General features: G+C 48.1%; 3 protein-coding genes across 8 annotated transcripts; 1 reads left to right on the forward strand and 2 right to left on the reverse strand.

Moving 5' to 3' along the window:
* Positions 1 to 383: 383 nt before the first annotated feature.
* Positions 384 to 9,916, reverse strand: galcb (galactosylceramidase b). Of its 2 annotated transcripts, none has more exons than XM_053848934.1 (17): positions 9,619 to 9,916; positions 9,085 to 9,153; positions 8,188 to 8,251; positions 7,850 to 7,963; positions 7,143 to 7,282; positions 6,380 to 6,418; positions 4,140 to 4,270; positions 3,274 to 3,429; positions 3,036 to 3,160; positions 2,447 to 2,574; positions 2,236 to 2,325; positions 2,075 to 2,164; positions 1,865 to 2,009; positions 1,533 to 1,713; positions 1,309 to 1,472; positions 1,169 to 1,245; positions 384 to 722 (listed from the first exon to the last, which is right to left on the reverse strand). In XM_053848934.1, the coding sequence occupies exons 1-17, from the start codon at positions 9,757 to 9,759 to the stop codon at positions 582 to 584; spliced, it is 1,995 nt and encodes a 664-aa protein (XP_053704909.1). In that variant the 5' UTR covers positions 9,760 to 9,916; the 3' UTR covers positions 384 to 581. The 2 variants fall into 2 exon arrangements, with proteins under 2 accessions (XP_053704909.1, XP_053704910.1); XM_053848935.1 differs by lacking the exon at positions 4,140 to 4,270 and adding an exon at positions 6,127 to 6,254.
* A 450-nt stretch (positions 9,917 to 10,366) lies between these two features.
* Positions 10,367 to 14,086, forward strand: LOC128749411 (uncharacterized). Of its 4 annotated transcripts, none has more exons than XM_053849005.1 (9): positions 10,367 to 10,420; positions 10,647 to 10,732; positions 10,798 to 10,848; positions 11,129 to 11,194; positions 11,309 to 11,377; positions 12,252 to 12,284; positions 12,451 to 12,549; positions 12,626 to 12,666; positions 13,535 to 14,086. In XM_053849005.1, exons 2-9 carry the CDS (start codon positions 10,690 to 10,692, stop codon positions 13,595 to 13,597), a joined length of 465 nt encoding a protein of 154 aa, XP_053704980.1. In that variant the 5' UTR covers positions 10,367 to 10,420; positions 10,647 to 10,689; the 3' UTR covers positions 13,598 to 14,086. The 4 variants fall into 4 exon arrangements, with proteins under 4 accessions (XP_053704980.1, XP_053704981.1, XP_053704978.1 ...); XM_053849006.1 differs by having other exon boundaries at positions 13,550 to 14,086; XM_053849003.1 differs by having other exon boundaries at positions 12,626 to 14,086.
* On the reverse strand, positions 14,064 to 19,701 carry hsd17b10 (hydroxysteroid (17-beta) dehydrogenase 10). Of its 2 annotated transcripts, none has more exons than XM_053849002.1 (6): positions 19,667 to 19,701; positions 15,470 to 15,634; positions 15,190 to 15,354; positions 14,989 to 15,117; positions 14,819 to 14,927; positions 14,064 to 14,384 (listed from the first exon to the last, which is right to left on the reverse strand). In XM_053849002.1, exons 1-6 carry the CDS (start codon positions 19,679 to 19,681, stop codon positions 14,194 to 14,196), a joined length of 774 nt encoding a protein of 257 aa, XP_053704977.1. In that variant the 5' UTR covers positions 19,682 to 19,701; the 3' UTR covers positions 14,064 to 14,193. The 2 variants fall into 2 exon arrangements, with proteins under 2 accessions (XP_053704977.1, XP_053704976.1); XM_053849001.1 differs by lacking the exon at positions 19,667 to 19,701 and adding an exon at positions 17,404 to 17,481 and having other exon boundaries at positions 14,065 to 14,384.
* Positions 19,702 to 19,838: the final 137 nt, after the last annotated feature.

Genomic DNA, 19,838 nt, shown 5'->3' on the forward strand with positions numbered 1-19,838 from the left:
TTCAATCCCACTCGGGAAACCAAGTATCTTACGCCTTAGCATAGCGTGGCAGCGGCGTCGCTGGAAGTCAGGGCGACGTCTTCGCCTTCCTCGGCCTCCGTGAGGAGCGGAACCGGCACGACCTGCACCACGGACCCTGGAAGCGGGTCAGCAGCAACCCTCGCTGGAACCGCGGGCTCCGGAGCGCAGCCATGTCGGGAAAGAGCGGCGGTGAAAGTAATTGAGAAAAGTAGCCACGCCCCTCTACTTCCTGTTTTCAAACGGACGTGGTTTCTTGTGGTGAAAATGACCGCAGGTCTGACCTCCACCAGAAGTTCATGATGCCAAAGGCTCTTTCCATAGTTGAACCACAGTGAAAACACGACTCATGAGCAAAGACCAAATGTGGAAGAAAGAAATATTGATTTATCCGAGAGTCTTCCCCGCGGTTTAGTGAAGCATCATGAAGTAGTCGACTGTTGAATCATTAAAAAAACGATATTCATCAAATAGGAGTAAAACAAGTGAAAAAGACATGAAATCTAAAAGTCTCTGAAGCTTGTTAGGTTCCCGTCTGAGCAGCGCATCGAGCTCCTGGCCGTCTACGCTGCCACAGAGAAGCTGTCGAACTGTGCCAGCTCGAATGAGCGAGTTCCGATCGCAGCCCAGCCGTTCTGAGGTCCCAGGACCACGGCGTTTTTCCACAGCGTGTATCCATTCAGCTGTCCGGACGCATAGTTGCCCTGCAGGCAAGAGAACAAGGCTCAGTCGTGTCACACATGGATTCCTTGGTCTCAAGTGCTGAGGCAAGAAACCGCTTCTTTCAAGGTTTGGCCCACTTTCTGCACAGTTTGGATTTAGTGTGAATTTAAAGCACATCATCTCTTTCATGACATCAATATCCAGTGTCAAGTGTAATATGAACCGTTGAAGCTGAAAGACCTCGAGTGACGGTGAGATGCAGGTGAGGGAACACAGGCACCTCACTATTATACGTCTGTCGTGCTGCGCTGACCACACTCCTCCAGAGTGAACGCATACTGTGCTCTGGAGGAGTGTGATTCTAAAGTAGCTAGAACCATTATTTCAGCACAACACGGGTTCAAACCTCACTGTGGTTCCCAAGTTTGGATCTCGACTTGTCGTGTGTTTGATGGATCGGATGATTTTGAAGGGGAAAAACACTTACATCGACAGTGAGAGACATGGTGTACCAGGTGTTTGCTCTGGTACCGGACTCTCCCTCGGCCAACACCGTCAGACCAGCTGTGTAATGGAACGCAAAGGTCAAACGAGGACACGCGGGCTTTCCAACACGGTAAAACTGACCGAGGTCGTTTGTCACTTTGAATGTTCCATCTGAAAAAATCCAGAAGAAGACGCCCTTCGCGCTGCGGACCAGCTGCCCTCCTTTATCCACCCGGGCTGCGACGAACACGCCGCCTTTCCCGACGGTCTCCATGAAAACGTCGCACGCGACGGTCACGTTCTGCCTGCGGATCAAAAGGCATCAACGCCGAGGCGCGGCGGCTGAGGTGGACGCCGGACTTTACCACTGGTAGTCTCCGATCACGCTGATGGTTTGGTCGGCGTCTGCGACCCAGGTCACCGGCCTCTGCGTCAGCACCTGCCGCAGGGTGGAGACGTGAGAGCCGCTGGCGCTCAGGTTCACAAAGTACTCAAACACTCCAGTCTGGTCTGCAAAGTTGGGCGCCTCGGAGAAAGGGGGGTTTCCTGCCAAGGAGATCCACACACAACTCTCAAACAGAGAAACACTCCACATTTCAAACAAACACGGAGCAGCAGAAGCTTCTTTCCAAGCTAGAAACGAGCTTCATGCTGGGAAGAGACTCCACACTTCCACACCAGAAGCACAGAAACTCACTGTTGTTAAAGTCATCCTTGTAGAGCTTGGGGAAGGGGGAGGAAGCAGGAGGCTCCGGGTGAGCGCCTTTCCTGCCCGAGGGAACCGTTGTCACCGTGTACACCTCGTCCTCACAGAGATTTAGAGTGAAGGATCCGCCTGAAACCTGATGTTTGAACAACACATCAACACCCCGTCAGCGACGACGAAGCGGGTCGGCGGCACCGTCACCTTCAGAGGACGGAGCTCCTCAAACAGAGTTGGCTGCTTGGTCTTGAAGTTGAAGCGCGACCGCCAAAGGTGCAGCTCCCTGATGGAGGCCTGGACACAGCGGGCATCCGGGGTTCAGACCCTGCGCTTCCTTTCTCGCGCTTGACTCACGCGGGACTTACAAACGACCCCTTCAGCTGGAACGTGGCGTTTTGTGGTGTCACATCAAAGGGAGGAAGAGGTGGTCTGATGCACACCGAGTGGTCACGAGTCTGAGGGAAGCGTGGGGAAACACACACGCACGTCGGCAACAATCTTCAAGTCAAAGATCAAGACGGACACTGCTCCTACAGCGCAGGGCAAAGATCAAGTCATGCAGGAAGAGATACTTGCCATGGTTTCTATGACAACCGTTAGATTTCCAGCTCCATCCGTCATCGCTACATAACTTCCACCATGGTCCAAATGTCCCACCGTCTGCAGGTAGAACCAGCCAGGCTTGGTGAACTGCGTGGTGTGAGCTGCAGAGAGGAGTGGTGAACAGATCATCCACAAGAGCGTCACGTCACTCACACAACGTTGTTGTGTGTAGCTGCTGTTCCATCCCACAACCTCTGTGTCAGGCAACAACAAATATAGATGGAATGAAAAGGTGTGATCTAACGGGTCTACAACTGTGACTCATGGACACAACTGTGACTCATGGACTGTATGACAAGAGATTGAAATAAACATTCATTCAAGTACGTGAGGGTCGTGCAGGACATTAGTGAGGACACTGAAGTGCTGACGTGGACTGACAGTCAAGAGGGTTTGGGATGGGTGGAATCGACCGTGAAGGGTGATCTGTGACAGAGGACGACTGTGAACGGCAGCGGGGAGAGTCGCCATGACGCATCAGAGTTAAGGACACTCAGGGTTTCACCTGAAGTCACCGGGCAAACACAGGACCTTTGCTCTGAGACTCAAACAGAGCACTGACCCGTGATCCAAATGGGAGAGTTCACCACATAGTGGCCGCTCCAGGGCTCCTCGGCAGTCATGAGTCCATCTCGGCCAAACGGCAGGTCTTTGTAGTAGCTGGCCACCAGGTTCCAGGCAATGGTTCTGGAAGATACAGCAGGCGGTCCTGTTGTTAGTACTGAATCCTACTAAACATTTGGGGTATTTTTCAGCCCTCATCAGAAACAGTCAGAGGGTTTGTGAACGAACCAACGTACGCAGTCATCTGTCCATTCACATAGTTCTGGTTGAGAATCCGAGCCCAGCAGCCTCCTCCCTGCTCATCGTTGTAGGTGCTATAGTCTTCTGAGGACCACAGCTTCTTCTGACTTTTCAAGGCGTCGGGAACTGTGGTGGTACCCGGGTAGTGAGCCCTGTGGGGGACGGAGCGCAGGGAGCAAAGGTCATGGCAATGACAAACGTCTTCAGATTTACACTGCAACATTAGCAAGAAGAGAGAAGGACGAATTGTTTGAATAGAATTTCATGAATATAAACACACTGACATTCCATGCTAACCCCTTTAGAAGATTTTTTTAATAGTCTACCATTTGATTTCAAAAGGCTCTACTTTGAGATAAAAGATGGAAAAAAGAAATCATCAATAGCAGTTGGGACGGAAGTAAATTCAGTCTTTCCATTTGTGTCTCACAGTGTATTCAGGTGGCAGCCACTGGGACTGTCACCGCCTTTAGAGATCCTTATTTGATCCACTGGTGATACTGTTCCTCATCTATCAAGTGATGATGATCACTGTTGTTTACCGCAGAACCATGAGCAACACTGCGGCCTCCGCCGGTGGATTTTCTCCCACGGCTCGTACTCACATCTGCAGAGATGTTGCTGGTCGCAACTTTGTGATGATGGCCCCCAAAGAGGTCAGTGCCATCACACATTCAAAAGTGATTTAATCTCAACCAATAAAGTATAAAACCTCTGTGTGTGTGCGCCTGTGCACAGGAAGACAACCAGTCATGGGTGGAGCCGTCACAATAAGACCGACTTTGTGGGAAACAGTGACAACAGAAAGGCGTGAACTCCATTGCTACACACACACGCACACACACAAGCACGCAGGTCCTACCCAATAACATCTACAGCCGCGCTGAGCTCAGCGTCCAGCACCAGCGACAGGGCTATGGGCTCCCACAGGTTGTCGCTGGCTACGATCCTGACTCTCTCCAGGCCGCTCTTGTCCAGAGTGTAGCGCAGTAACTGGGGTCACAGGGTCACAGCAACAGAGGTCAACACCAGGAGGAGACTCAGGTAAACCACTTGCTGTGCCATGAAAAACAACCATGGAGGCCATGACTTCTGTTATGTTAGGATCCAGAGACCGTGCTCGTAACTGTACGAGCTGCAACTGAAACCAAACTGGGACTCTAAGTGTAAGTGATCTAGGGAGCAGAACACACGGTTCGATATGCCTTAGTCATCACTAGATGCAAGGGAAACAGGAAACGATGATGATAACAACTTTGGAACTTGCTCTCTGGCATCAACCGTTTGGAAAAACCGAGGCAGGATTTCACTGTGTGAATCTCTGAAGAAAAGAAACGACTCTTCAGTCAGTGGGGATCACCAGGACTGTACCAAATAAGGAACTGGCACAAGACTAAAAGAAACCATCGACAGCACGACGGGGGGAGTCTGCCATGCCCAACGTGACCATAGTGTTCCTCAGCAGAGGAGAAGGAGAGTGGGGTTGTCAAACCATTTCACAAAGATCCGTGGAACACTGCAGAGGTTTGACACAATCAAACCAAGCAGACAAAGTATCACATAAATTCCATGACAAAACTTTCTGAACATGAAAGAACCAGCAGTGTCCAACACCCTCGTAGAGTCAGAGGCAAAGCCACAAGCCACACCTCCAGCAGCCAAGTGTCATCAACAAGGTGCGAGAGCACGCACACACTTGCACACAAACAGGTGAAGGAAGCAACATCAGCATGTACCTATGACGGCAATCTCCAATATTCTCACGAAACATTTGTCTTTCAAAAGGCTTGGTTGCAGGATACAGACAAAAACATCCAGCTTCGCCAAAGAGGGAAGGGCAGCCAACTGGCTCGATAAGGCAACGCTGGCGAGCATCTGTGGACTGTGGCACTGACACCACACGTGAAGCCGCCTGCACCATCTGACGTCCTCAAATGTACATTTATTTTGTAAGTGGCTGGGAAATATATCATCATGGATTTAGTTCTCTATTTGATGTGACTGGTTCCACTCTGGGAATTTCCAGAAAGACCTTGAACATTCTCTGCCTGGTCTCCATCACAACAATGATCCTTTATGTCTTCACATTTTGCAGCGCAGGACCACTCCCTCGTGACCCGACAGGCCGCTCCTCTTTTCAGCGACCACATGTCCAGGAGTGACTGTGTAAAAGCTCCAGTCTTCGACAACACAACACAACACACTCCTTTAGCATTGGCTTCACCTGAGGTTCGCTTGGGTTAGCTTTCGCTCCGTTAGCATCCGGTAGTACTTCAATTTGCTGCAAACTCTCTTGTTTTACTGTGGGTGTACATTTTGCAAACACCAATTCAGTGGTCGTTCTCCTTATTGGAGTAGTAGCATGGCCGCCATTGTGGCTGGCTGTCTTTGGCCGCTGGCCTGGCAGCTCTACAACAAGCAGCAGGATTTACTGCCTTTGTTTTGTCATTTTTAAATCATGATGTAACATTTTAATAGCATTGCCCATCATGTATTAATATAACAGATAACAGTGTTGGTCCACATGAGGATGCCACATGACCCATATCGGCGCTGATAAATCGGCCTGCTGCCTTGATAAAGCTTCAAATGTCGTCTCTAATGCCAGAGACCATTCGGATTGGTTTACCATGGCACAGCAAGTCTATTATTTACTTTCTTTTTTACTGAAAACATTATTCACTAGAAAAAAAACTGTAGTTTTATTCAGTCCAACTAACAGAAAAATAGCCACAACATTGAGCTCCCGTCCCACGTGAGTAAAGGATGAGTCAGGGTGACGGTGAGGGTCTACACTGTCACTTCTCTCTCTCTCTCGACCTGCCCATTCTTCGATGGACTCCACTTACCCGATCACCTGCACCGCGTCAGACAGACTGGGGTCACTGTTTATTGATTTAGCAACGCTCCAATCACCGTCGGCGGCGATGACGCCCACGTCAGTGAGACCCACTTTGTCCAGAGTCCTCCGGAGCACCTTGGCAACACAGACACGGAGGCTCTCAGGGGAACCAGGAGTGACAAGCTCCACAGAACTCAATGTCTATGGCTTTTTTTCTCCAGGTCAATGCCCATAACCACAAGGAAGAGGTGGGGAATTACCTTGATGTAGTTGATGTCAAAGTTCCGCTCGTTCCAAATCTAGAAAAGACACATTGTTTATGAAAATTATGATGATTATTCTATAGCAATCATATCCACTGCTGCCTAGAAGAGCGTCTGAGTATCTGGAGGAGCATATCCCTGGGTGTGACGCCTACACTCTTCCTACCCTCTGTACAAATGAGATCAATGTGGGAGAGAAGAATGTGACTTCACTGGAAAAAAGAACGACAGTTTCACTCATTAAAAGACAAGATAAACACTGAAGTCCTGAGCACTTTCCTCAAGAAATGATTCAGTATAACAGACTACTTTTTATCCCTCAATTGTGACTGTCCTCTCTATGAAATCCAAGAAACGCGTCTTTGGTGGGTCATGACAACATGAAAACACAACGTGTGTAAAAACACAAGCGCATTTCAAGGGAAATGTGTCACATTCATCCTCTCAACTATCGCAAACCTGTTTTCCTGGAGTCATCCTGTTCCCAACATCAGCGCAGGTTTGCAGGATAAAACATTCACATTGCATTCTTGTGAGTTGTTCAGGTGACATTTCATTGTTTTATGTCCGTTTATGTGTGGGAGAGATGAAACGGTTTTCTGTTTCCCTGAACATCACCGTCAACACATCTTTCATGGTGGAGCCGTGAGCTATTGCTGAACTCATAATAATAGTTTGTTTCTCTTTTTTTACGCTGTTTTTCCACAAAGAATGACTGAATGAAATGATGATGATGGGTCCATGGAAGAAGAGGACTCACTCCAACATAGTCGATGTCCAGATCGTGCCACTGCTTGGCTCCTTGGATCCACCTCACCACATAGGCCGCAGTGATGTCAGGGGTGTCGTAGGGCCAGTTCTTCCCATGTCCCACCCATCCAGGGAAAGCCCAGGGCAAACCTGCGCCCACGTGAATAAAAACATGATAAATAGGATGAAAACAATGGGCGAAATGTTTTATTCAGACCCACAAGTGTTGGAGTCACTCAGAATGATCACAGGTCCACTCTATGTGCCTCCTAAAATTCTGCCACTTCACAACACGGAACTGCCTCTTGGGTGTGGTCACTAATGTGTTTGCATACATAAAGAAAAAATATCTGGTTACTACACTCAAGTACATATTTTGACAAAATGTAAAGTACTTAGAACAACTACATATGGTGGCAAATATCTGCACTTTTACTTGACTTAAATCCGACTCATCGACCCAACTCATGGGACGTCCTGAAGCCAAAAATATCAACTGCAGCAGGAAGGACCAGATGGCAGGGAAGCCAGGACATGGACTGGCCAAAGTGTGTGCGTGACAAACAAACATCATGAATCATGACTCTTAAAACAACTCGGAACACGAAATAACACATGGTACCCGCGACATCTCGCTGCATGTGAAGGGCCGTTTGGACTCATCTCATGAAACGGTTCCGTTTCCAGCGGGAGCTGGGTGTGGACAGAGCAACTTACCCACGAGAGTGATGTTTGGGTTCCTCTTCTTGGCCTCCTTCATCAGCCACCACTCATAGCCCCGGAAATAGTTCTCATCGTTTTCATAGTGCATGTGTGACGGCTCGGTTCCATCTTAAGAAAAGGGCGGGCGGGCGGGCGGGCGTGAGAGAGAGAGAGAGAGAGAGAGAGAGAGAGACAGACAGAGACAGACAGACAGACAGAGACAGACAGAGACAGAGACAGAGACAGACAGAGAGAGAGAGAGAGAAAGAGAGAGAGAATTCAGCACGGACGGTCCCCTTCACTCACACGGAGAAGAGCCATAGGTTGTACACAGCGTTTAGTGAGTCACTCACCTGTCGTCTGAGCATCACCACCAATTTCCACCTTCAGAATGTGTAAACTGGCACCAAAGTTTGGCTGGAAGCAGAAAGCAAATGCCTCAGTTCTTTGCACTGTTTTGGTCATGGATTCGCCTGTTCACTTTAATGTGTGTGTGTGTAGGTGGGAGCGCTTTATCTGTTCTTGTGAGGACCAGTTCTTCGTAAGGACTCGGGCTGCAGCTACGAGACAACAGGTCAATGAGCGTCGCCTATTGACTAGGACATCTAATCCAATGACATTGGATGCCATACACCAGACCGCAGGTCCGACCTGCTTGCTAGTCGCATACAGTTCAATGTGTCGACACAACAACATTCTCTGTCGCGCACATGTGCAGACAAGCACAACACGGAGAAGTGACAGGACTCAGCACAGCGGTTGACTGACACTGCACTAATACACTGTAGTTACAGTCACATACACACACTGAAAAAGAAAACCCAGTCAGAGAAAAGCTGTCGTGCCTGGACTTTAATAACTATAACCAAGTTTTATGTGATTCAAAGTCACAAGCTGAACACTGCTCTCACACATGCATGGGAGCTTATCACACCTCATAAAGTCACTCAGCAACAAGTAGATCAAAAGGTCTGTAGTTGCACTCCGAGTTAGTTTGGCTGGTCCCCACAAGGTTAAACCTCAATTTGAGGATGAAGATGTCAAAAGAACTGGGTCACTACCACTGGGTTCCAGTTTGGTTCAGAGTCCTGGTTCAGGTGAGCCATGTGTTTTGGAGGGTTAGGTTTAGGGGGAGAGGCTGAGGAAAGGGTGATGGCATTGACAAACCTCAGGGACAGAGATCCAAACTTATGTTCACATTTACCTGTGCGAGTGTGTATTATAGTGAGAGCGATGGAGATTTTCTTTACCTTAAAGAGAAAGTCCAAGATCTGACTGCGGTACGGTTCAGCATAATTCACAAGCAGGCGAGACGTAGCCTGGAACAAAGGGCATAAATCATTCACTACACAGACAGGAGCAAGGCTGGGGATGGTGGGATCAAAGGTTCGAGCACTTCAGTACTCGGAACACATTGATGGACTTGGACTCCAAACGTTATATTGACGTGAATTGTCTTTTTTTGTTTTTGGCATCTGCCTTTATGGAGACACAGAGCTCTGACAACATTCTGGCAACCCACTCCACCATTCCCAGAGAGCCGAGACAAATCTGGCAACACGATCCTCCACTGAAATGATTTTCACTAGTCTTCCAAAGTCTGCACACAGTCATGAAGTTTTGAGTTGTTTTAAGGCGTTGGACAGCGAGAACAGAACTGCAGTGTACAACCAGTGACCCACCTGTCATTCAGCCTTCAGCCAACTATATCATGGACATTTGTGTTACACACTGAGTGGATAAATAAACAATGGCATTTTGCTAAACCGGAACGGGCAACTCACCCCGCCACCACTCAAGCCTCCGATTCCATCGAATTCTCGCCCCAGTCCCGCGGCGTCACTCAGCGTATAAGTGGAGCAAACACAGCCGTCCAGCGACAAAGTTAAGACGAGAGCGAGTGCGGACCAGGAGCGCTCCTCCATGACGGGAGCGACGCGAGAAACAGGTCCGTTCCAAAGCGCCGTGCTTGTGCTTCAAAGCTCGTCTGACAACTTCCTGGATTGTTGGCCGCAGCTCACATGATGCGGCGGCCGCGGAAGTCGTGCACCTCGTCAGGACAGGATCCGGGGAAAACTACAGTGTCGGTTGTGCGCGCGCACGGAAGAGTCGCATGCTTGATGGCGTCACTACGGTTCCCCCACAGGGACAATTATTTAAAAGTATTATTATTTAAAAGTTATTATTATTTAAAAGTTATATATATATATATATATATATATATATATATATATATATATATATATATATATTAACTTTGTTAATATTGTTGTAACTTTGTTAAAATACCATAAGAGAACAATACAATCTCAGAGACTGAAAAACAGTCTTCAATAACTGTTACGTGGGTTATGTTGAGCATCATCATCATATTCTGTTTCTTTGTTGTGCAAAAAAGAAACCAACTGGCTGTTGTTGTAAACATAAACCAAACAAAGCGGAGAACACAACGTTATTATTAGCTTAATTCTATCACCCACCCATCATGAAAATATCATCATAAATGTTACCAATGAAGCATGAATCACTGCAGCTGTTTGAAAATGTGTGACTCTGAATCGAACCGTTCACCTGCTGGTTTGCTCAGTAGGTGGCGCTCTTGGTTTAAAAACGACGTGAGGTGGTTGATGATTGTTTCTCGAGGCCTCATCGGCGCTAGTTTTCACAAAATGTTGCTTTGTCTCAGTGATTATTGAACAATACTTTCATTCATTGTCGGCTGGATTTCAGCAAAGTTCAAATCTCAAGAGGCGTTTGGGTCACGTGCTCCTTCGCAAGGAGCGTCAATCATTTTTTTTTTCTTTTCCATCAGTTGATTCTGTGGACGAAGGTCCCTGATGCTCGTCTGATTCTACATGACGGTCCTCCGTGTTGTTTTGTTCCTTTTAACGATGTCAGGTGAGCGTTGAGCCTCTGACCGCAAAGTACGCGGCGCCATTCTGATGAAATGTCGCTCTTTCTAGGCAGGTCGTCTGCCTCACTGGACAGAAGCATCATTTTTGCTGCTGTTCAAGGTATTGGGTTTGTGACATCACACTTGAATATAGTTTAGTGAAATGTCCGGACTATAAAACGCGACTTCTTTCTCACGGTCTCTCTCTCTCTCTCTCTCTCTCTCTCTCTCTCTCTCTCTCTCTCTCTCTCTCTCTCTCTATATATATATATATATATATATATATATATATATATATATATATATATATAAACAAATCCACACGCACAAACACTGTTATGCACATGGAAACAGCCTGAGGTTCTGGATGAGAATAAGTGGGACTCCGTTTTTTCTTTCAGGTCCAGTCACCGGGTCCGTTCCTATCTTGAACGCCACAGAAGGAACCGGGTCGGAGTCCGGGTCAGGTACAATTTTGTCAACAGTCCATTTGTTATCCTGCCCAAATATCACATTTCTGCCTCCAAAAAAAAGTCGGATCCCAATGTAGTTTTAATCGGCGCCGTGTCCTTTCTTGGTAGGAGACGAGTATGTCTACACTGATGACGGTGATGATGATGGTTATGATGATGATGACGGTGGTGAAGAAGGTGAGCATCAGAATCAGAATTTAATTTATTGCCATGGTCAGTGGGGAGCCCACCAACTAGGAAAGTGTTTTGGAATAAAGTGCTGACAGAATAAAATAAAATAAAATAAAATAAACAACGAAGGCTGATCACAAAAAAAGGGGAAGAAGCTGTTCCTGTGACGGGAGGTTCTGGTCTGGATGGACCGTAGCCTCCTGCCAGAGGGAAGAGGAACAAACAGTCCATGACCAGGGTGAGAAGAGTCGGCATGTGCATATCGCAGATTTCTTCAATATGTTGACACGCAAGTTGTTTACTGACGTCATACAACGTGTTTGAATGTTTGACTTCAACCAAGATGAAGTGATTTACGAGCAGGGACATGATCTGTTGTGAAAGTAACTGGAACAATGACATATATGATCTTCCCCCTCACGCTTTCCAAAGTATATCCACAGTACACGGAAGATCCACTGTTAAAGTAACGGCTCCCAACGTTTTGTTTCGGTTCAGATAGACTCGATGGATCAGCCAGTGTTGGACACTTTTACTTGCTACTTCACGCTGTCTGAATCGGAATCAGAATAGAATTTATTGCCATGGTCGGTGGGGGTTCCACCAACTAGGAAAGTGCTTCGAAATAAAGTGCTGTTAATGAAATAAAATAAAATAAAATAAAACAAAGTCTGATCACGTCGTGGACAAACACACGCGATTATATTTCAAACCCCACGTGTTTATCAGAAAACAGAAAAGCTAAATATGAGTTCGATGATTGTATTGTTTCATTATTTTGGTTCGGTTTGGATCACATTCTCTCTCACGTGATAGAAGCGGTCAAGAATGTGATTCTTTTTCCCTGTGAATAATGCAACGATCCCCCCCTGTTGTGCAGATGATTCCAGTTACGGTCCCATCAGAATCCTGGGTGAGTTCATCTTTGGTTCCTTCCAACCGTGTGGAGTCAGAGCTGTGCAGTACAATGTTAATAACACGCATGTAGTCGTCTAGTTGTAGCAGTTGTGGAGGGCTTCCTGTCTTCTACACACACAGTGTATTCCAACATCAGTTTCCTCTCTGCTTGTATGTCGCAGGCCTCACGCTGGTGGCCATTGCAAGCGTGGTTCTCTGCAGCACTCTGCTCACTGGACTCTTTCTCTCCCTTGTCTTCTTCTGGAGGCATCAACTCGGCTGTAGGTCCAATTGTTTTGAACAGTCCAAACGACTAGTAGACTGAACACTAACTGAAACTGTGTGTACGACACACAGTGGTGGAAGCCTTCAGAGACTTCACCGTCATGAACATCGAGGTAAAATCAAATTGCCGTTCAACTATCAACGCAAAAAATTCCACTCATGGTCTTGGTGATATGGTGGCACCAATGTTGAGAAATGAATATCAATTCAGGATATTATACGTATATATACGTTGGTACCTCGGTTCTCGACCACAGACGGCCATTCGACAAGCGATTTGTTCGAAATCTGAATGGATTTTTCCTATTACAATGAATGGAAAAAGAAATAATGCGTTCCAAGCCTTAAAACAGGCTTTTGTAGGAGTGAATGTAGAGTGTCTGCTGCAGGTGCGCTGTTCCTCTATGTGTGTGGCCGCTGCATGTGGGAGGGGTTGCCGAGTGAGTGACGTCTCTCTCCAGAAGTGAAGAGGTGCCCGGTGCGTGTCCAGCTCTGAATGTGCGCTTCTGTGCAGTTTGGCTGTGACAAAGTCATAAACCAAGTCACGCTCTGTCCCAGACTCGCCTCATCCCTGTCCCAGCTCCAGCCCACAACAGGACATCAAACCCTGGAGGAGAGGTGTGGAGAGCGAGCACCTCCCCTGTGACGCTCTACCACGGTCCAGTGTGGAGACAGGAAAGGTTTTACACCTCAATATGAAGAAAAAACAGCCAGTAAATGTAGCTAACGGAACACGTCTGTATACAGAGGCTGCGTTATACACAATAACAAAGCGCGTTGCGGGTCAGCTGGTCGGTCCGCGCACGTTATGTTTTTTCCCGGCTTTTTTCGGGGGCGTTTGAGTTCTGGATTTTAGTTCGAAATCTGAAGCAAAAATTTTTTGTTCGAACTCCGATTTGTTCGAATTCCGGGACATTCAAAAACCGAGGTGCCACTGTATATGTATATATCCATAAGGTCAGCCTCTGACAAAACAGGCAGCTGGTTTCCCCGCAGATCTCTGACCAGCAGCACGACCGCCTCCACTTCAGCCATGTTTATTGACGACGGAGCTGGAGGTGGAATGAGCGGCACTTTTGACATGTCAGGAAACCAGAGTGTTTCCAGTTCTGGTGCGGCACTTCCATTCTGATGGTGTCTGTGTGACGGTGAGAGCCCTGGTGCTGGATCCAACACCGCGAGTGACCAAGGTCGATCCAAGGGAACAGAAGGACCACGGCTGACCCACGTCACACGCACAGAATGACAACAAGGACTCCTACACAGGTCCATGTTGCAGCGTCGACCAGAGGTGTCCGGCTGACCCACAAGAGGGTCAGCAACCAATCAGGCGTCCGCTCCAGCAGAGGACTGACCAGCAGCTGGTGCCACTCTTCAGACGCCTGACTGGTGAGGAGGTGCTTCCTGCCTCTCCACCGTGCGACTGGTCCACAGTCTGCTGCTCTCACCACACCAGCGGATGAAACAGCTTGGTTCCGTCTCAAATGTCTTTGGAACGACGGTCATGAACACAGATAATAAAGCAAGAGTGTGAAGCACAGGTTTATTTGGGCCCGCGCTTGTGTCCGAGCCCCTCCTGCTAGGAGTGACGGAGAGCGAGTTGACTTCCTGTCACAGTTCAACAGGCTTGTCTCAGGGTCTCAGGGCATCATGCGGATGGCTCCGTCCAGCCGGATCACCTCTCCGTTGATCATGGGGTTCTCAGCCAGGGACGTCACCATGTGAGCAAACTCGGCGGGGTCTCCCAGGCGAGAGGGGAAGGGCACCTGCCGAGCCAGGAACGTCTGCACCTTCTCAGGAAGGCTGGCGAGGAGAGGCGTCGAGAAGAGACCTGGACGAGAGCACCGCCAACAGGTTAACCACCTTCAGTCATCCAGTCGAGTCATCGAGTCAAAGACGCAATTTGAAGGAGCAAATGCAATCCAAACACCGACGCCAACTTGTGTGAGGGAGCTAGCAACTCGGTCACCAAGCACAGAAGAAGGGACGTGTCAATGGTTCTTTGAGGAAGAAAGGGCTTCAGTTAGTCCCTGTCACCAAGCCGTGACTGGGGTTTGTCAGAACCAGGGGTCTGACGGAGCTCGACTGGCTGCTCTGACTCTGTCCAGACTCGTGTCAGCCGCACAGGATGCACCTGGAGGAGCCAGGCACTGCCCCCTGCTGGCTGCCGATGGTTGCTCACCCATTTCTCAGGATAAGCTCCATCCTCCGGGGAGAGAAGAGGCTAGAGGCAGCGACAAGAACTGAAGAGTTCTTGATACTAACCAGGCGCTATGGTGACAACCCGGATCCCCATGGGCGCCAGGTCTCGGGCGATGGGCAGCGTCATGCAGACGATGCCTCCTTTAGAGGCCGAGTACGCCGCTTGACCAACCTGCACCAAGGTTTGACATGAATACGGGAAGCGACTCTTGGGCTCAGAGCTTGTCAGTAACCTGTCCGTCGAATGCTGCCACGCTCGCCGTGTTGATGATGCAGCCTCTGTGTCCGTCGGCGTCGGGTTCGTTCTTCCCCATCTCCCCCACAGCCAGCCGAATCACGTTGAAGGTCCCGGCGATGTTGACCTGCAGAGGAGCAGCTGAGCGGTGAGCGCCGTCTCGCCGGCGTCACGCTGACTGACTGCGCGTCCAGCTCACATTGATGACCCTCTGGAAGTCCTCCAGGTTGTGAGGAACATCCTTCTTAAAGTTGTATGTTTTGGCGGCGACGGCAATACCCGCACAATTGACGGCCAAGTCCAGTTTGCCAAACTTCTCTCTGGCCAGAGACACCGCCGCCTGCACCTCTGACTCTGATGTCACCTGTTCAGTTTACATCACAACAACCTCTTCATCCAAAGGAAAACACTTGAATGAAGCGCATGATAAGACAGTTCTCATCGCTGTGACTGGGAGAATGAGCGCATCGTGTTCTCACGTCTGCCGGAGCGAAGGCACAAGACTCTCCCAGAGTGGCGGCCAGTGTGTGTCCGTCAGAGGTGGGAAGGTCCAGGATCACAGCAGAGGCGCCGCTCCGAATCAGACGCTCAACAGTGGCGCGACCCAACCCCGACGCCCCACCGGTCACCAGACCCACCATGCCCTGTGTCATTCAGTAACACGAGAGACAGAAAACACAAGGAGGGAAACAGAGCAGTGACGTGAATCTGTGAGCAACACCAGGGATGAGCGGTAACTTACACGATATCCCGCCCACGATAACAATTCTGCATTCTACGATAAACTCGATAAACATGCGATGCAAATAGTTGGATATTGGACGGAGCTCCGCTCCATTATTAGGCTTCACTGATCGCAGACACACTCTCACAGGCAGCGCTAATGCTACGTCCCGGGCATCAGTTAGGGACCATCAACAAATTCTAAAGCCTCAAAGTATGAGTGAAATCTTCAATAAAGCAATGGAAAACAACCATTTTAGGAGAGAGAATCGTGAAAAGGTTTTTCATCACACAAAACAAAGGACTGACAGTTTGTATCATGATTTGGAGAATAGAATATGACTACATGATCATTTCTTCACATGATTTCTCATATTTCTTCAATAGCATCTGGGAAATGTGTCCAGACTGCTCCATAGTTCAAGTCAACTGTTCAGAGACATGAGATACAGCAGACAGACGGCTCAATTTAACCCCTAAATAAAGCTGGCAGAGCAGTCTGTCAGACACCAGCGGCTTCTACCAGAGACCTGAAACATTGAGTTTCTCATCTCTACACTTGGTTCACTATTCTATTGAAACATAAACAAATCATGATGTTGGAGACAAACTCCACTAATAAGTGCCATCATAAAACAGTTTCAAAGGAGTGTCCTGATAATTATCATTGTCGCTGAAATTACAACATTTATCGCGGTAACATTTCCCTGCCTGATCACACACCTGGGTTTATCTCCTTGATCAACCAACATACACTTGTTTTACCCCCATTTCCATCTGTTTTCCCAGCACTTTACATTTGTGCCGACTGAATCGACTTTTAAACCAATTTCGACAGAATCTGCAGCAAATAAGCAGCAAATGAAACCTGAGCTTTTTTTTCCACTTGAGTTGAGGTGACAACTATTTTATATTTGAACAAGTGAATAATCGTCTCGTACAGTCTTAATGACTGTCAGAGCATATCCTTTCATCCCAAAAGCAAAGGTGACATAGATTACAGACAGCACGAGCCTTACAGATGGTGCTGTGACAGCAACACTTCCATCCATGTTTGTCCACTTCATGCCTCAGAAAGATGAAAAGGTTTGGGATGAAAAGAGCACCTCAATAACAAGGTTGATCGATAGATTTGAGTTGATCATTTCAGTCAGACAGAGGCCTGAACGTTCAGGGTTCAGTCGGTCAAAAACAAAGACATGTTTGACAGGTAAACTGAGAAGCACGAGTTTAAAAACAAACAAAAAAAGAATTGATGAACCAGCCAGAGACTGCAGCATATGCAGCACTGGGTTCCTCATACAGCGGTGAACACATTTCACACAATATTATCATGAACAATGTTTTATATATATATATATATATATATAAAACAACATCAAACAAAGTAGAACCCCCCCCCCCAAAAAAAAAAAAAACCCAAATAAATCGTCACATCATATGTTCATAAACGTAATGCTTCAAGCTTCTTCCAATTCTTCTAAATCCAATTGCTGACAGTATTTTTGCAGGGACACATGGAGGAGAGCGGTCCGTCAGTCGGCGACAAATCACACTGCCGACTCCAAAATGACGCAGTCACAGGCGTACGCGCGACACGGTTACTACACTTTTACTTTTGGTCAAAAAAAAAACCAAACAAACTCAACATTTAAATTGTTGCCAAAAACAAACAAACACCCATTCTCACCTTCAGAGACCGAATATTCGCCATGTTGGAGCAGGGACGTGTGACGTCACCGCACACAGATCCTTTATATCAAAACAGGAGGGACGACTCTGGGGTCCAAAGCTCAATTTAATATAGTTTTTAAAACGGCGCATCAAGTCGATCCATGCATATACAACAAGAAAGAAAGTAATATCAGCAGTAGTATTGAATTAGGCGTGGACTAATCTGCTCGGGATTATTTTTTTGTTTCAGGCAAACGTTAAATCTCAAAATCATGCTCATAACTGGGACGAGTGAGACGTCGCGTATTTTTAACCACCTTTGTAAATGGCAGGAGCGACGCCGGTAATGTGTGGCCCCAAACGGTGATTGGTCCCTTCAGCAAGGCGCCCATGCCCGCCCCTCCTGGCTCCGTCCAATCGGATTCAAGATACCAACAACCCGGTGAGTTCGAGGAGGTCATTCAGCATTCGAGTTCCCAGCGACATGTTCGCGTTTTACCACTTGATCATTAAAAAGTTGGAGGAAAAAAAAGTCACTCGATGTTGCATGTGTGTAGCAACAGCAATATAAAAGTTCTTTTTTTTTCATTTCACATATTCCAACCGTTACAAATATGAGATGGTCCGCCTCAATAATAACCACACAAACGCTGTAATATTTCAGTCAAATCAGTTGAGCCATCCTGCCTGCAGGAACGTTGCTGGTGACAATCCAACACAGATACACACAGAGGGCTGTTGTCTGCAGGGGTGAGCGTTTGACACCCAGTTCATATATGATGTGGTTGTCAGGGACTGGAGCCAATTCCAGCTATGAGAAGGAAAGAGGCGGAGGAGACCCTGGACAAGTCACCTGTCTGTGGCATCAACACATAAAGACGGTAAACACACAACACGAATCATGACAAACGGAATGATACTGCTTCTCTGTTAATCCTTGTTTATTGAAGCACAAAAACGGAAGCCCATTCCTCACAAACACAAAACTCTAAGACTCTTCACACACACACAAACTTCAGCAGAAATCTAAGCAAATTGTACCATAAAAATCCTCCAAACTTTCCAGAAAGTCAGTGTTTCTGGAAAATTCTTGAATCCAGTGGATTACAAGTGATCTGGAGAGGCTAGTACAAGATGATACACAAGTGAGGCCACACATTTGACAGTGTCAGAGAGCAACCCGAACATGGACTCAAGGGAATGTTGGGTCGGCCTCCGCCACCGAGGGCACAGAGGCCTCCACCATCCGAACAGAGTCTCGCCAGGAAGCTGAACTTGCCACAGTTACAGAGAGCGCGTGGCTGAACTGAAACCTGCTCCTGACCTCAGACTGGCATGACCCACAGTGGATTGTCAAGGGAGGAGTGGCCCGATCAGAGACCAAACCTGAGCCACTGCGGAGCTCGCTTCGTGCGTACAGATGAGCTGAATACGATCGTTTAAAGAAACCACGTTGCACAACAGGCCAAGGTGCAGCGTCTCTGCTCGATTGTGAAAGGCAGTGAGTTGTGTGGTTGCATCTCCACATCAGGGGGTTCAAACTATCCCTCACCCCACAACAACACAACTTACTACCTCATCGCAACACAGCGGGAAGATGGAAGCCGCCCAGGACCGGCCGGCGCTGACAGTTGACGTTTTGGCTGCTGTGAGAAAGACAGTAGGCTGTATAGTTATCTCCCAGATCTGGTGTGATCCTAAAACTATACAAACTACTACCTCATCCCACTGCCACCGGTTCTTGTCCAGAGTTCAGCCAGTCAGTGTGGATGTGAAGCGGATGTGAACACCTCAGGGGCTCTTCAGAAGTCAAAGGAAAACACGATCACTGACAGAAACATCGAGTTACAAACACGCACGTTCGAGTGCTCAACTCCTTGCTGCCTTTGCGGTCGTGCTCACAGGAAAACGTCAGTCGCCCATCTGGACAGCACGGGAGAGACCAACCACCGAGCAAACCTTCCACCCCGGTACCGACACTCGGGCGTGGTGAACATGCCAGAAGACGAACCGATACGTTACTGTGGCTCCTGGCTGAGCAGCTTTCGACCAAACGCGCATTTCATTTCCACGTCCTGCTGAGGAAACTAGCCAACTAGCTGAGGGTGCTAGCTGAAAGCTAGCTGGAATTGGCGCTCTTTGAACTCCCCGTCAGACGAGTTCCGCAAGCGCTCCGGCGCCGCAGACAAAAGTCACGACTTCTCCACAGTTCTGTCGACGTCAAAGCAGTGTTTCTGTGCGAGCGCTGAGAAGAAGCAGAGGAAAGAAGTGCCACCGACCGTCTTCTTCGCCATCTTTACTGATGGTGTGTTGGTGACGGCTGCCTGGACGCTGAGATCACGAGGAAGTATCGCGAGATTGCCATCTACCCACCCCATCGACTTGGAGTTCAGTCACATTCACGTTCATGAGTGACGTCAAATACTCGGTTAGATCAAGCTGGACTGTTAG

The sequence above is a fragment of the Synchiropus splendidus genome, chromosome 18 (genome assembly GCF_027744825.2).
Source record: "Synchiropus splendidus isolate RoL2022-P1 chromosome 18, RoL_Sspl_1.0, whole genome shotgun sequence".
Classification (NCBI taxonomy): domain Eukaryota; kingdom Metazoa; phylum Chordata; class Actinopteri; order Syngnathiformes; family Callionymidae; genus Synchiropus; species Synchiropus splendidus.